Source organism: Vombatus ursinus, unplaced genomic scaffold (assembly GCF_900497805.2).
Source record: "Vombatus ursinus unplaced genomic scaffold, bare-nosed wombat genome assembly UNPS02007612.1, whole genome shotgun sequence".
NCBI classification, from domain to species: Eukaryota; Metazoa; Chordata; class Mammalia; order Diprotodontia; family Vombatidae; genus Vombatus; species Vombatus ursinus.
This window is the reverse complement of record NW_020947390.1, coordinates 8557339-8574798: the sequence shown is the minus strand read 5'-3', so window position 1 is coordinate 8574798 and position 17460 is coordinate 8557339. Positions and strand designations below refer to the sequence as shown.

Below are 17460 nucleotides of genomic sequence, written 5' to 3'. Positions count from 1 at the left end.
ACACATAGACATATGCCTTATATACATGTATATCTCCAGCACATCCATACATGAATAATATATGTACAAATATATATGCACATGCATACTATATATGCACACATGCATGTAGATATCTAAACACATACACACATACACAGAAAACTATACATAACTAAGTTGGATTTATATCAGAGATGCAAAAATCATTCAATATTGGTAGAAAATGGTATAATTAATCATATTTTTAAAGATCTAAAACTACATTTTATGAATACATTTTTAAAAAGCTGACAAAGTACAAAATTCATTTATGCTAAAAAAAACTTACAACATATACGCATATAATTGTATCTTTCTAAAACCAAAAGCAAGCATTTTATGCCAAGAGCATATACTTAAAAAAAAAACAAAAAAAAAACAACATGAGAATAAAGCAAGGATGTCTGATCTCCCAAATATTAGTTGATCTAATACTGGAAATGTTTTTAATAGCAATAAGAGAAATTAAAGCTATAAAGACAGATACAGAAAAGATAAAAGTATCACTATCTGCTAATGGTATAATGGTGTACTAAGAAAATCCTAGGGAATCTGAAAAGATACTGATTGAACCAATTAATAGCTTCAGCAAAGTTTCAGGCTTTTAAAAAATAAACCTTCAAAAATCAACTAAATGTTCGTATTATAATAATAACGAAATCTAAGAGCCAATAACAGAAAGGGAAATCCCATTCCAAATAATTACATAATGCATAAACTATCTGGGAACCAATCTAGTAAAGCACACAAAAGACTTGCATAAATTCAATTGCAAAGTGCTCCTTAAGAAACACAGAGCAACTTAAATAGCTGGGGAAATATTTAGTATTCATTGCTGGGCCACACCAATACAATAAAAATGATAAAGCTATCAAAGTTAATTAATGCTTTTAATGCTCTATCAATCAAATTATACAAGAGAAACTGATAAAATAACAACAAAATTCATTTGGAATAATAAAAGATCTAGAATGCCAAGGGCAATGATGAAAAGACATAGGGACAATTGGGGAACAGTATTTCCAAATCTCAAATTATATTATAAAGTACCAGTCATCATAACTATCTGTTACTGGTTAAAGAAAGAGCAAGAAAGGTAGATCAATGGACTAGCTTAGACAAAGAAGAATCAGAAGCAATGAAACTCAATAACACAATGTTCAATAAAATAGAAAACATAAATTACCTAGGAAAGAATTCCCTGATAAAGCAGAACAATCGCTTGAAAAAGAAATTTAGAATTATGCAAATAAAATTACTAAAATGTCCATATTCTTTGATGCAGAGAATCCATTATGAGGCTTATACCCTAGAGAAGCCAATGATAATTAGAAAGTATCCTTATACACCAAAATATTTTTAGCAGCATTTTTTTGTGACAGCAAAGAACCTGAAACAAAGTAGATGCGCAATGATAGGAAAATAGCTAAACAAACTATGGTACATGAACATAATGAAATGTCATTGTGCCCTAAGAAATGAATGTGATGAATAAAAAGAAGCATGGAAAGAAGCTACATGAGTTGATGCAGAGTGAAGTAAACATAGTCAGGAAAATAATGTTATATACACTGAATAAAACAATGTAAATGGAAAGAACTACACACACACACACTCAAAAGTCAATACAGCAAAACTATATAGAACAAACATTATTCAAAAGAGAAGATATGAAAATACACTCCCACCCCACCCTTTTGCAAAGTTGAGAAGTCCACAAGTGATGTACCCTGTATTTATTTTTCAGATTTTTTTGATGTGTTGATCAGTTAATACTGATTTTTTTCCTTTTCTTTTCTTTTCTTTTGTCTTTATAAAAATTGTGTTTTGGGATGAATGTCTGGGAAAGTGAAGCAGAGGGATACTGGCGAAAACTAAGCTGATTTTTTTTAAAAAGATATCAAAAAAGACTTCCTTTTTAAAAATTGACTATACCTTTTAAACTCTAAGAACAGGTACCATGTCATTTCTTTTTTATCTACATTCTATGTCCTATAATTAATACTGTAGTAAAGAAGGAAGGATAGAAGGAAGAGAAAAAAGGAGGGGGTAGGGAGAAGGAGAGAGGAGAGAATAAATACAGGAGGGAAGAAGGGAAAGAGAATGAGAGAGGAAGGGAGAAAAAAAGACTTAAAGATTTGTAGATTACACTGACGTCTCACACCTATATATCATGAATATATTCTTTGAAAAAAGATTTGTTAGGTTCTGGACTTGGAGAGGAGTAACAATATATAGAAAGAAATATATTCAGTTTTAACTTGTTATTAACGTGCAAGTTACTCCTTAATTGTCTGTCTACATATAGTCAGACCATCAACTAATCCTCTAACATAACTAATATTAGGGTTAGTAAAAAATGAATAAAAATCAGAAAATAATAGAATGTGCTATTAAAGCAATTTAATCTTGAATTATTTAAACAACTGAAAATCAAAAAAAGGGAAAAGAAAAAAATTACATTGACACTAAGTAGAAGATTTAAAATCAGAGAAGCTGGGTCTGCCATTCACTATCTGGGTGACTCTGGACTTAGCTTCTCCAGGTCTCATCTATAAAGTGAATACATTGGACTAGTCAGCCTTCTAAAGTCCCTTCCTAAATCCTATGAAGCTAAAGTTTTTAGCCTGAATGTCTGAAAGAATTAGTGATATCATTAGCACAAATGGAAAGACAAGAGAACCTTACTTCTGATTTCAGTAGCTAGTAATGACAAACTCAGTCTCAGGCATGCTGAATTTCATAAGCTAGAAATACAAAGCTAGGATTTGCACAAGAGGCATAAAGAGGATCAAACAAAAGTCAAGAATGTTGTTAGCTATAGTGTCATTATAGGTTCATTTTTCTTTTTTAGAATCTTCAAGTTATTATTTCATAACTTTCAAGAAACCATTTGATTTGTTCTAAAAACAATGGGGAAGTCAAGGAAAATTTTTTAAAATATATGCACACTACTAATAAAAACTGACAACATAATTTATCTGAATCATCGGAAAGCAATCAAATAATTACACACAACTTAAATTATAACAGCATCTTCACATACTTTATAAAGGGCATCTTATTTACTCAATAATGTAAAAGATTAAGCATCCATTTGCAATAATAGAATAAAAATAAAACCAACAAGTTTTTTGTTTGTTTTGTTTTTTTCAAAAAAAGGACCGGCTCTGCAGGTAAACTCAAAGAGCAACAGCACCACACTGTGGAAGATTCAGTGAACAAAATCCTTATTGCGGGGATGAAAAAAACATTATATGAGCAATAGCAATGGTATAATTTTAACACTGAAACACAGGAACTAAGACATCAGGAGGAACAGCAAACACAACTTTCCTCCTACTTCATTCTACCACTTCTTTCCTTCACAAAAAAAAAATCCCTAAAATATAGGGATTCTGTATCTCTAGATTTCTATTTATTGCCTTTTTCAATTTGTTCCTTAAATATTGTACCATTCACTACTATCTTAATGATTGTCCTAGAATTCAGGCAAACAAAAAAACTGCCATATCTATTTACAGATGAAATTTCTATCTTATAATCTTTTAGCACCTCTTCTCTTCTTCTAATGATCTCATCAGTCTCCTAATTTCTCTCTTGAGTTCCAGGCCCACATCACCCATTGCATAATGGACACTTTAACCTAGTTAGAAGATTCACAATCATAGTTCAGGCTCTCATCATTTCCCTCTAACAGGGGACTGGGATAAGAACTAAACTTGTGAGTTCATTAGTACAGCGATTTCCTGAACAAGAAAACTACTTCTATTAATGTAAGACAGCACCTTCTCAGCAACTTGTCCTAAGAGACTGCATGACTCAGATGTTACATGACTTGCCCAACATTACACAGACAGTATGTATAAGAGGTAGAATTTGAGTCTAGGTTTTTCAGACTTCCAGGATGGTTCACTAAATACAACTCCCCTTCTCTCTCTCTATGCACATATACAGAGACTTTTGGAGTAAAAAGTCTCAGGGCTGTTTTACTCTATTAGAGCTTTAAAAAGTGTTAGAATACAAACTTCTTGCGAGCAAGGAACTGTTGCACTTGTGTTTCTGTATCTCCAGAGTACTTTGAGACACAGTCGGCATTTTAAAAATACTGCTGCTGCTGACTCTTCCCAAGATTATTAGTAGTTGGCTAACAGGTAACAGGCTAACTGCTTCCATTCCCTGCTATTTCCAATGCAACCTGCGCATAGCTACCAAAATAATCTTCCTAAGGTATGGATCTGACCATACCATGACTCTTCTCAAAAAGCACTACTGGCTTCCTACGGCCTCTAGAATATAACCTCTGGCATTTAAAACCTTTCTCAGTTTGGGTCCAGCCTACCTTTCCAGACTTATTTCACAAAAGACTTCTCTCTCATGCAACTTTCTTCCAAACACACTGGCCTGCCTGCTGTTGCCCAAATTCACCATTTTGCCCTGTGGCTCAGCACCATTTTTTTCTCAAGCCTAGAATGTATTTAATGCTTTCCTCACAATTGCTTTCTAGAAGCTGAGCTTCCTTTCTATGAGGAAAATATGATCTTGATCCCCAAAGAAGGAGAAAAAGTCAGGAAAAATAAAACTATAGGTCAAAATCACTAAGGAATATTAATGTAAGAATATTCAAGAAATACTACCAAAGACTCTATATTATGTTAAAAATCATTCAGATTGGAGTTACATTAAGATTATGCAAATATAGTTTAAAAATTGGTAAAGAATAAAGGTAATAAATCATATTAATAATAAATATTTATTAGTCTCATGATTTTATCAACATAGAAAAAGACTTCAACAAGATAGCTAAATATTAAAATATTAAAAAGACTAGGAACAAAAAGATATTTTCCTGAATATGATAAAACAGTATCATTCTAAAATCAATAATCAACCATTATTTTTTAACAAAGAAACACTAAATGCTTTTCCAGAAATATCTGTGTTAAAGCAGGGATGCTCAGGGTCTCTACTATCTCTATTTATGGATGATGTGATAGTTTATTTTTAAAATTTAGATAATGAATCAAAAAATAGATTCAGTATAGATGTTGCTGCTGTTGTTGTTGTTCAGTTATTTCAGTCATGACCGGAAATTTGTGATCCTATTTGGGGTTTTCTTGGTAAAGATATTGGAGAGGTTTACCATTTCCTTCTCCAGCTAATTTTAAAGATGAGGAAACTGAGGCGAACAGAGTTAAGTTACTGGCCCAGGGTCACACATCTAATAGCATTCTATCCACTGATTCATTTACTTTCCCCTAGCAAGCTACAAAATAAATCTATATATATCATCATAAAATTCTGTATATTCCTCAAAAAAAAAAATCCAGCAAGAAGAAAACAGAATATCCATTTAAATAATTACAAGGAGGGGACAGAGATAAGATAGGGGAATAAAGCAGGAATTTGCCTGAACTCTCACAAATTCACCACCAAACAACTACAAAATAAAGCCTCAAAATGAATTCCGGAGTGACAGAATCAACAAAGGGAGATGGTGAAACAATTTTCCAGGCCAAGGCTACTCAGACAGTCAGCAGGAAAGGTCTATCTCACTAGGGCAAAAAGGGAGCACAGTAAAGCACAAGCTACATACAGGCAAATCAACAGCAGATAAGCAGCAAGACCCCATGGCCTTTGTGCAGGTGAGCTTCAAGTATCCAGAACCCTGAAGCAGGCCAGCAACAAGGCACCAAGCCCCCAGCACAAGAAGCTTGGGATGGTGCCCCCTCCACCCCAGGACCAGAGCCCAACTTTAACAAAGTTAAAAGTCAGGAAATAGGTGGGGAAAATGAAAGCGGGAAAACCTAGCAAGTTATTACGGTGACAGGGAAGATCAAAACACAAACTCAGAAGAGGACAACAATGTCAAAATGGCTCCATGAGAAACCTCAAGAAAAAAAATGTGAAATGGTCTCAGGACCAAAAAGAACTCCTAAAAGATCTCAAAAAGGATTTTTAAAATCAAATAAGGGAGAATAAATGAGAGTCAAGAGAATCATGAAAAAGGAATCAACAGCTCGATAAAAGAAGCACAAAAAAATGAGAAAAGATGTACAAAGATTCACCGAGTAAAGCAACTCCTTAAAAAGTAGAATTGGCCAAATGGAAAAGGTGGTACAAAAGCTCACTGAAGAAAATAATTCCTTAAAAATTAGAATTGGACAAATGAAAGCCAATAACTCCATGAGACACTGAGAATCAATAAAGCAAAATGAAAAGAATGAAAAAATAGAATAAAATGTGAAATAGATCATTCGAAAAACAACTGACCTAGAAAATAGACTGAGGAGAGAAAACATAAGAATTATTGGGCCACCTGAAAGACGAAATCAAAAAAAGAACCTGGACATCATATTGCAAAAAATTATCAAGGAAAACTGCCCTGATAGTTGAGAACCAAAGTGTAAAATAGAAATTGTAGGAATCCCTTAATCACCTCATGAAAGAGATCTCAAAAAGAAAATTCCCAGGAACAATAAAGCCAAATTCCAGAGATCCCAGATCAAAGAGAAAATACTGCAAGTGGTCAGGAAAAAAAAAAAAAGAGCTCAAATATCATTGAACCACATTCACGATTACACAGGATTTAACAGTTTCTACACTAAAGGATGAGCGGTCTTGGAATATGACATTCTGGAAGGCAAAGGAGCTAGGATTATAACCAAGAATCACCAGTAAATAATGACAATCACAATTAAAATCAGCAAAATTGGGTATGATCCCTCAGGGGCGAAAAAGATATTGAATGAAATAGAGAACTTTTAAGTATTCCAGATGAAAAGACCAGAGCTGAACAGAAAATACAAGACTCAAGAGAAGCATAAAAAGGTAAACAGAAAAGAAAAACCTTAAGAGATTCAATAAGGTTAAACTGTTTATATTCTTACACCTGAAGATGATACATGTAACTCTTAAGAACTTTATCACTACCAGGTCACTTCGAAGGAGTATATACATAGAGAGAGAATGCATGGGTATAAGTTGACCACAATGGGATGATATGCAAAAAAACAAAATTAAGGAATGAAGAAAAGGACTGAACTGGGAGAGGAGGGAAGGAAGAGGTAGGATGGGGTAAATTATCTCACATGAGGAGGCATGAAAGAGCTACTGCCCACGGGAGGGAAAGATGGAGCAGGGGAGGTGGTGGGCAACATTTACTTACTCTCATCAGAATTGGCTTAAAGAAGGAATAACATACACACACAGCTTGGTATGGAAATCTATCTGTCCCTAGAGGGAAATAGGAGAGGAGGAGGGGACTGAGAGAAGGTAGGGAAGTTTGGGGGAGGCGGCAGTCATAAGCAAAACACAGGTAAGTAGGGACAAGGTAAAAGGAAAGAGAAGGAGAAGGATAAAGATGGGGAAAATAGGATTTTGTAATCATAACTGTAAATGTGAATGGATTTAACTCACTCATTAAACAGAAATGGATTATAAACTGGATTAAAAACCAGAATCCAACAATACGTTGTTTATAAGAACATATCTAAAGCAGAGAGAGTAAAGGTAAGGGGCTAGAGGAGAATCTATTATATTTCAGCTGAAATAAAAAAAGGCAGGGGTAGCAATCATGACCTCAGACAAAACAAAAGCAAAAATAGATCTAATTAAAAGAGACAAGGAAGGAAACTACATTTTGCTAAAAGGTACTATAGATAATCAAGTAAAATTAATACAATACATATATGTACCAAATGGTATAGCATCTAAATTTTTAAAGAAGTTAAATGAGTTCTAGGAGGAAATAGATGGTAAAATAATATTACTGGAGGACCTCAACTTTTCCCTTCAGAACTAGATAAAACTAACCAACAAATAAAGAAGAGAGAAACTAAGGAGGTAAACAGAATTTTAGAAAAATTAGATATGACAGACCTCTGAAGAAAACGGAATGAGAATAGAGAATATACTTTTTTTTACACAGTAGTACATGGCACCTATGCAAAAAATTGACAATGTAATAGGTCATAAAAACCTCACAATCAAATGCAGAAAGACAGAAATATTAAATGCATCCTTTTCAGATAATAATGCAATGAAAATTACATTCAATAAAGGGCTGTGGAAAAATAGATTAAAAATTGGAAATTTAAATATTTAGAAATCTGTCCTGCCCTACAGGAAAATAGAAGGGGAAGGGGATAAGAGAAGGGGGGAGATAGAAGCGAGGGCAGATTAGGGGAAGGGGTATTCAGAATGCATGCCATCTTGGGCTGGGGGGAGAGACTAGATGGGGAGAAAATTTGGAACTCAAAATTTTGTGGAAGGGAATGTTGAAAACTAAAAATAAATAAATTAACAAAATCTGGAAATTTAAAAATTAATCCTAAAAAATGAGTGGGTCAAAGAAAAAATCATAGAAACAATCATTTCATTAAAGAGAATGACAAAAAGGAGACAACATATCAAAATTTACGGGATGCCACCAAAGCAGTACTTAGGGAAAAATTTAAAACTCTAACCATCTAAATCAATAAAATAGATAAAGAGCAGATCAATGAACTGGGCATGCAACTAGAAAAACAATAAAATTTTAAAATCCCCAATTAAACACCAAATTGGAAATCTTGAAAATCAAAGAAGAAATTAAGAAAACTGAAAGAAAACCAATGAACTAATAAAACTAGAAGCTGGTTTTATGGGGGGAAAAAAGAACAAAAAAATGGATGAACCATTGGTTAATTTGATTTAAAAAAGAAGGAAACCAAATTACCAATATCAAAAATGAAAGGAGTGAATTCACTACCAATAAAAAGGAATTTTTTAAAGATTGTTAGTAGCTATTTTGCCCAATTATGTTCCAATAAACTTAGCAATCTAAACAAAATGCATATTTACAAAAACATAAATTGCCCAGATTAACAGAAGAGGAAATAGAATACTTAAATGACTCCATCTTAGAAAAAGAAACTGAACAAGCCATCAATGAACTTCCTAAGAAAAAGCATCATGGACAGATGGATTCACAAAGTGAATTCTACTAAACATTTAAATAACAATTAATCCCAGTACTATACAAACTATTTGGAAAAATAGACAAAGGATAAGAGAAGGATTGTTCCTTCCTTCTACGACACAAATATGGTGCTGACACCTAAACCACAAAGAGATAAAACAGAAAAAGAAAACTACAGACCAATTTCCCTAATCAATATTGATGCAACATTTCTAAATAAAATACCAGCAAGGAGATTACAGCAATATATTACAAGGATCATATACTATGATAATGTGGGATTTATACAAGGAATGCTGGGCTGCTTCAATATTAAGAAAACTATCAACAAAATTGACCATATCAATAACAAAACCAACAGAAATAATAGGATTATCTCAATAGATGCAGAAAAAGCCTCTGACAAAATACAACACCCATTCCTATTAAAAACACTAGAGAGCACAGGAATAGAGTTTTCCTTAAATTGATTAGTAGCATCTAAAACCATCAGCAAGCATTATCTAAGCCCTTCCAATAAAATCAGAGGTGAAGCAAGGATGTCCATTATACCACTGTTATTCAATATTGTACTGGAAATGCTAGTTTTAGCAGTGAGAGAAGAAAAAGAAAATGAAGGAATTAGAATAGGCAATAGGTAAACAAAACTATCACTCTTTACAGATGACGTGGTATACTTAGAGAATCCTAGAGAATCAACTAAAAAGTAAAAAATTGCATCCTATTATCTATATTCTTTGCCTTAAGGATTAAAAAAAAAAGCACTGTATCAGTTGACAAAGTTTGGTCCTGTAAGATTTTTTTAAAATTCAGCCTTTCTCGTGTTAAAATTATGACAAAGGCTTGCCAGCCAAGTTTTATAGAAAACTGATAGATAATAATGGCTAGCATTTATATTGTGTTTTATGGTCTACAAAGCATTATCATATATTATTTCACTTGATCCTCAAAATAACCAAAGAGATACTATTATTATCCTCATTTTACAGATGAGGGAACTGAGGCTGGGCAAATAAGTAACTATTACATAAAGTCCCACATCAAGGAAGTTTCTGAGGAAGGATTCAAATTCAGGTCTTCTTGACTCCACGTCTATCATTCTATCCAATAAAAGCCATCTGGCTGCTACATAAGACCAAGAACAATTCCCCAACAGATAAGCAGACAGAAGAGAAACTTTCAAAAGAATAAATACAATTGAACAATCCTGTGAATTCACTAATCATAAGAGAAACACAAATTAAAACAATACTGAGATTTCATACTCACCAATTTAGCCAAAGTCATAAAAGGCAGAAAAAGTCAAGGATGGAGGGGATACGCTAAGATAAAAACACTGATACACTGAGATTGGAACTGTAAAATTGCCCAATTCTTCTGGAAAACAATTATAGGAACAATTCTAGAAAAGTGAATAAATTATTCATACTCCCTGATTCAATAATCTGACTACTGGCACTGACTCAGGAAGGTGTTTGCTTTCAAAAACTATCTATCTCATTCATTCTGTAGACTTTGTGGTACAATGGGAAAAACAACCAGCTCCTCAGTGAGACCTAAGTTCTAGTTCCTTAGCTGTGTTAGGAAAACTTTGTTTGCTTATCTAAAGTGAGGATAATAATGTCATCCTTACTTACTTCATAAGAATGTGACAAAAATTTAACAAAATCAAGCTCTTTGAAAAGTCAACATGTCATACAACATGTCCTCCAATAATGTAATGAGTAGGTAAAATTACAGGCTTGCAATATATTCATTGCTATAAAGCTTGAAACATTCAACTATTCTGTCTGGCCAGTGCAGAAATTCAATCCAGATATTTCCTGTTACTGAATCCCCTCCATCCCACACCATCATATATAACCAGATTAACTGGTCAGGGTTTCCCCATAAGACCAGGCTTTTTCTCAGTTAAATGACAGGCATGGCCTTGTAGAAAAAAAAAAATCTACAAGTGAGGTACGATGGAAACAGAGTCAGCAAAGTGGGTAGAGCAATAGACTTGGAATCAGAAAGATCTTAGTCCAAGCCCTGTCTCAGATACTTACCATGCAAAACTGAGCAAATCACTGAACCTCTTTATGCATCATTTTCCTCAAATGTACAATTAGGGGGTTGGATTCTAAGGGCTCTTCCAGCTCTAAATCTACAAGCATATGCATGGAAGAGCCAAATGGGTATTGCCATGACCTCCAAAATAATTGAAAAAATTTCAGTTCTATAATGGTCTAATAAAACTATTCAGTTTACTCAACAATCACCATCCTATGAAATACCTCGCCTTGAATCCTAACCAATCCAAAGCTGACTGCAATCCCAGGAAAGAAGTAAACTAGAACCCAAGATAATTATGCCAGAATTTTTCATCCAAAGATACCCTTGAGAGAGTGATCACCACCTCAGATGCTGGCAACTAGGATTTGAATCCAGATCCTCAGATGCTGTAAGTCTGGGCTTCTTTCTAATGAACTACTATCTCTATTAAATTTATCTCTATTTATCTACTACCTCTATTATATTTAATTCTTAGCTAGACATAAAATAAATTAGAAAATAAAACTGCTCTTCTCATTATCCTCTTAGATTTCCTCCTCATAATTCATCCTCTCATTCACCTTACCAAATTCTTATTCTGATAAAAAAGGAGGAAGTAAGTAGAGGCACATTAAAAGTAAAGAGGAAGGCAAATATGTGCAAATATACCAACCTGGGAAGACTGACAACAATGCCCTTTTCATTCTGGGTGAAGAGTCAAAAACATGTTAGTTTGTTTGTATCGGACTCAAGCGTAGAAGATCGAATGAAATTTAAGCAACTGTAACTGTTTTCGGAAGATGGTACTTCTTCCCATACATATAAAGACACCAAAATCATGCAGTTATATGCTTAACAAAAAGGGTATCTTCTTAGTAAAGGTATGTATAACCTACAGAGCAATCTTGGCAAATTGTTAATAAGATTAACAAGGACTGGGACAAAATTCTTACAATTTAAATATTTTATTTTTAAGAAATTTATTATTCATCGAAGACAGAACAAATGTGACAGAAAAAGAATTAGAAAAATAGCAAACTGCCAGGGTAAATTAAATTTAATGTATCTATTTCTTAACTCTGACAAAGTATGCTGTTAACAAAAACTGTTCCTTTACAAAATCTGAAGTTCTTTAGAAAGTTAATTTGATGCAACTTTTGAATTGAATTGATAGGCTACGGTACTATGCAAAACCAATCTATTTTCACAAGTACACTGCTGGGTAACAGTGCAACTAAAGTTTTTACTTTATCTCTAATCAAAGCACTACCCAGAATCTAGACGATATTTTAGGGCCTTACAAAAAATACACCTCTAGATGAAGTTATGCAACCTCGGAAAGTTAAAAGTCACGATCAGTAACTATTTCTCAGATATACACATCAAGATGGACAACGGAATTTAATTCTAGAATGGGCCCTGAATTTAATGGAAGAAAAGAGTAGGCTAGATTGATTAGTCAACAAGCATTGATTAGGAAAATTGTACAGTGCTTTCAGTGACTCTAAGTTTCTCCCTGAAACAAATGTCCTTTTTTCAACATAACATTCTTCCAGTTAAATGGCTGAAAATCATGGAGTAACACATTAAAATTCACACAGGTCACCCACAGGGCAATACCAAAAGGTATAATGGGCCTAAATATGCATGTTACAAAACAATGAATCAACATGTATTTCTTAAGTACCTACATGCCACACATTGTGCTAGGTGCTGAGGATACAAATTCAAGGAATGAAACAATCCATACCCAAACAAAGAACTGCAGTCAGAAGCAACATAACAAACATTATCAAACATATACATGAATGGAAAAGAAGGTAAGCTGGGTGAAGGTTGAAAGTTAAAGACGCTCAGCCATGTTCACTGGTACTCAAAAAATGTTAAAAGAATTAGAGGAAAAGCTCCAACAAAAAATCCAGAGGGTAGACGCTTCTGCTTTGGAGATGTACAGAAGGACATGCACAAGAGAGGCACCAGGTAATAAGGCATGCACAGATGGTGCTGGTAACTGACATCAATAAGATCACAGACCAAAGAATTGAAATAACTTCTTGTTTAAACTGAGTAAGGGGCAAAAAATAAATGCTGCAGTCAATGGTCATCTAATATTTGATCAGCTAAGGAGGAAATGTATATAAATACAAATATACTCTTTTTTTTTCCTCCCCAGAGGAATAATAATCACTTTTTGAGAAACTGTTCTTGTAGAATTTATTTTCTGCGCTATCAAAATTTTTATACAGACTAGGAAGCAAAGAAACATTTTTACAAATTTAAAATAACTATACTGAACTTCTTTCTCCAAGATCACTCAACTGTTACGATGAAGGAATCTGAAAGCATTGGATAAGTAAATTTGTACTACAAGAATGGAATGTTACCTGGCAAAGTTGTCTTCATGATATCAATTCCAACCTGTAGTTTAGGCTCAGCAGCAAGAACTGCATAGTCTCCTTGATGTGAGATATTAAAGTTGAAATTTGGATGTGTACTGAATGAGTCATTCACAAGGACTGGTTTCCCTTTCGAAGTTCTCTGCAAGAGTATATTATTCCAAGGGATGTTCAATTTTTCTGCAATTAATTTCCTCATCATAAGTCGACCTACCTGTGAATTTAATGATATTGTAAAAAAAGTACATAATAATGTCTACTGAACAATTATATCAAATGCCTCCCTGTTGTGGTATATGATCATGATGGAATGCTATTGTGTTATAAGAAATGACAAGGGGGGCAGCTAAGTGGCGCAGTGGATACAGCACCGGCTCTTAAGTCAGGAGGACCTGAGTTCAAATCAGGCCTCAGACCAAACATTTGACATTTAGTTGTGTGACCCTGGGCAAATCACTTAATTCCAATTGCCTAAAAAAAAAAATAAAATAAATAAAATGCTATCTGCTAGCATAGGTGGCACAGTAGACAGAGCACTGGGCCTGGAATCAGGAAGATCTGAGTTCAAATTCATCTTCAGACACTTATTGTGATCCTGGGCAAATCACTTAACCTCTGCCTGCCTCAGTTTCCTTATATGTAAAATAAGGTTAATAACAGCACCTGTTTCGCAAGTTTGTTATGAGGATAAAATGAGATAATATTTGTATAGCATGTTGCTAACTTTAACACTCCAAACAAATGCTATTATTATCATTAATAAACATTTCACATTACTGACAAAGCTTAAAGACTTAAAGCTAGAATAAATTTAAAGCTAAGCATAATAATGAATTTTGTGAGATAACTTCCATAATATTCTTCCTACTTGCTATCACTTAACTGTTCTGAATAAGTAACATGCTCTTAGTATCCTTTGTTTTCATTTTACTTGTTTTTAAATGACTAAAAATATTTATTCATATATCTGAAACATAAGTAACCAGGTAATTAAAAGTAACAAAGAATTATTTTGAAGACACATTATTGTATTAAGATACCTTATTTTTTACTTTGTATTAAAATGTTCTATTTATGATTTTAAAATATTCAATTTAAAAATAAATGATGCCACTAGAAATGTCATCTCCCTTCAATATCATTATGCAAAATGATATTATAATTACACTTTAGATTATCAAAGCTAAAGAGAGAAAAATATTTAAAGAACTGAAATATGCCAGTCAGGAAAATATAACAATTACCGTATCAGTATTAACTTGGTTAGACTGCATCAACAGAACAGGCTGATTTTTTCTTTATGATAAACTGCACTGCTCAATAACAATTTTCATTGATCATTTTCAATACTAAATCAAGTTTTCTGGATAGATCTCTTTCTAAATTGAAAAATTTCTGTGGCTTTTACACATTAATTTTATTACAACATACTTCCTGCCAAGAGCTAGGACAAAAAAGTCATTAAACAATGGAAAATTATTCATCTATGAAAGCAGAATGTGGTAACCATATTATAGGTGCCATAAAACCAGTTAGAATCTTTTTAATGCAATGAATATTTTTAAAATGACACACAAACGGCAAAATAAATTTTACAGATTTTAAATCAAAGGGTTTCAATCATTCAACCAGGGCTAATACTTCAAGGGTTAGCTATACAAGGAAGAAAAAAGTCCTGAAACAACATTTGACTAGCAATAAGTGTTAACCACATAATGATTCAATACAATGAAAGAACACTGAGTTTCTTATGAAAATTAATAGAAATAGTAACAGGACAGGATAAAAAAATGTATCCAATGTTTACACATGATTAGGGATTTAGAAAATGAAAGTGAGGTTTTTTGGTTCAAATGTTCATTTTACAGACAGAGGAACTGAGTCCCAGAGAGTTTAAGTGATTTGTTCAAGGTCACACAGGTATTAAGGGAAAGAGCCAAGATTCAAACCAAAGTCCTCTGAGTCCAAATACAGCACACTTAGGACAGCACCATGTACAGTGTGAAAAGTACTATCTTTCAAAAGTTCATTATTACTTTTACTTGACTAAAATGCACCGCCTAAAATTCCTCATTCTCACACATATCCAATCACTTGCCAAATTTGGTATTTTTTTTTTTTTAAACTTCTACATCTCTTCCCCATGTTCTCTTCTTTTATCTCAGTCAACATCCTACTTCACTACCCCATCACTTCTCACTGGGACTATTTCAATAGCCTCCAAATTGATCTCACTCCTTGGAATCTCCCCCATTTGATAATAAACCCCTGGAGGACTGGGACTGTCTTTTGCCTCTTACTATAGGTCCAGTACTTAGCTCAGTGCCAGGAGCACAATAGGCACTTAATAAATGTTTATTGATTGTTTCCATGCAATCCTCCACAAAGCCACCAAACTAATTTCCTAAAATGCAGATGTGACCACAACATTCCCTCTACTCAATAAACCCCAGTAGCTCCCTATATCCTCCAGGATCAAAAATAAACTCCTGTTTGGCGGTTAATGCTCTTTACAACCTGGCCCCATCCTAACCTTTCCAGCCTTAACAGACATTCCTTCCCTCCACAACTTCCACACTCTATAGTCCAATCTAACTGGCCTCCCTGCTGTTCTTTGCACAGGATACTTACTCCATATAGGAAAGGAATAGTTTCATCCACATTTTTGCTAGGTCTCTATTTTAATTTGAAAAACTAAAAGAAAAATAACCTCAACTTTTACCCCTAAGTTCCTAAATCATTCCCTCCTCCTCTTTGGACTCTGCAAACAGCGCCAGCAGCATGTGCTGGGCAGGTCTTTTAAGCACACAAGGGGGGTGTTTAGCAACCTCGCTGCCAAAGACACAAAAAGACACAACCATGTGAGAATTAGTGCTAGCGGTTATAACTAAGCTCCTACTACCTGTAGGGAAAGTCTTCCAGAGTTCTAGACTTAGTATGACTAGTTGCTATGCAAGGCAGAGAAGATACCATTTTTAAATATTCTTATAAGTTGTATTCTTTTAATTTCTTGAGTAACCTTTCTTCTTAAATTATCTTGCATTTACTTTTCTACCTTATATGTATCCTCCTCCCTCCTCCCCCATAATGTAAGTTTCAGGAGGACAATTTCCTTTCGGTTTAGGTAGCAACAATGGTTAATGAACATGTGTCTAATTGAACTGAAGTTCTGTCAGTTCCACCAGGGTAGAAAGGCTTCAATTACAGCCCTCGACAGAATGAGTTTTCTCCAATGACCTGCTTAGCTAAGTTTCAGAGGCTTATCCCTGAAGACCTGGCCACCGGGTGACGATTTTTTTTCTTTTGACAACATTAGCCAACGAGGGCTAAAAGCTTAAGAACTGAGCGGCAGCGATAACAGGATGTATGCTGCCTTCAGGGGGCGCAGGGAGGAGGAACTGTCCGAGCCAATGGACTCTGAAACAACCTGGGGCGAACTGGAATCAAGTCAGAGGCAACAGCAAAAAGACGTCAGGAAAAGCATTGGGCATAAGGGAAAGAGCTCTGGATATAATGCTACCCTAGGCAAGTGTCCTGGCCTCAGTTTCCTCATCTGTGAAATGGGGTTGCATTAGGTGCTCTTTAAGTTCTCTTCCAGCATTAAATCCGAGGGCTGTAGGTGCTGAACCAATGGCTTTTGGGTGATGCCAGGTGGCCTCTTGAGCCAGCTGCTCCAGTAACTGGATGGACAGCCTGCGGTTTGGCGTCCTCCGGCTGGTCCCTACGCTTTGGATAATGGGGAGGTGGGGAGGGGCGGGGGATACCCTCTAGTTTGGGGGCCCACCGCGCCCGACACCGTCTCCGTGTCTAAAGAACAAAGATTCGTCGGTACCATGGCTGCCTTGGCGTCCCGGGCAAAAACGAACTGGCCAATGCGATCCTTCTCCTCGGGCTGCACGGCACGCGCCGCCAGGAGCCACTCGGCCCGGCTGGGGCGCCAGGCGGCGCACGGAAAAGCCCAGCGCACGCCCTCCATGGTGGGAAGCAACCACGAAGTCTGAGCGCAGAAACCATTCACGGGACACGCATGCTCACGCCATCACGCAC

General features: G+C 35.0%; 1 protein-coding gene across 1 annotated transcript in view; it reads right to left on the bottom strand.

The window, feature by feature from the left end:
- The window catches only part of AASDHPPT (aminoadipate-semialdehyde dehydrogenase-phosphopantetheinyl transferase), a 36561-nt gene extending 19148 nt beyond the window's left edge, over positions 1–17413 (bottom strand). The window contains exons 1-2 of the mRNA XM_027849574.1: positions 17246–17413; positions 13402–13627 (exon numbers count right to left, since the gene is read on the bottom strand). Coding sequence (XP_027705375.1) covers positions 13402–13627; positions 17246–17389 — 370 coding nt within the window. The 5' untranslated portion in view covers positions 17390–17413. The remainder of the gene's footprint in view (positions 1–13401; positions 13628–17245) is intronic.
- Between the last annotated feature and the right edge of the window lie 47 nt (positions 17414–17460).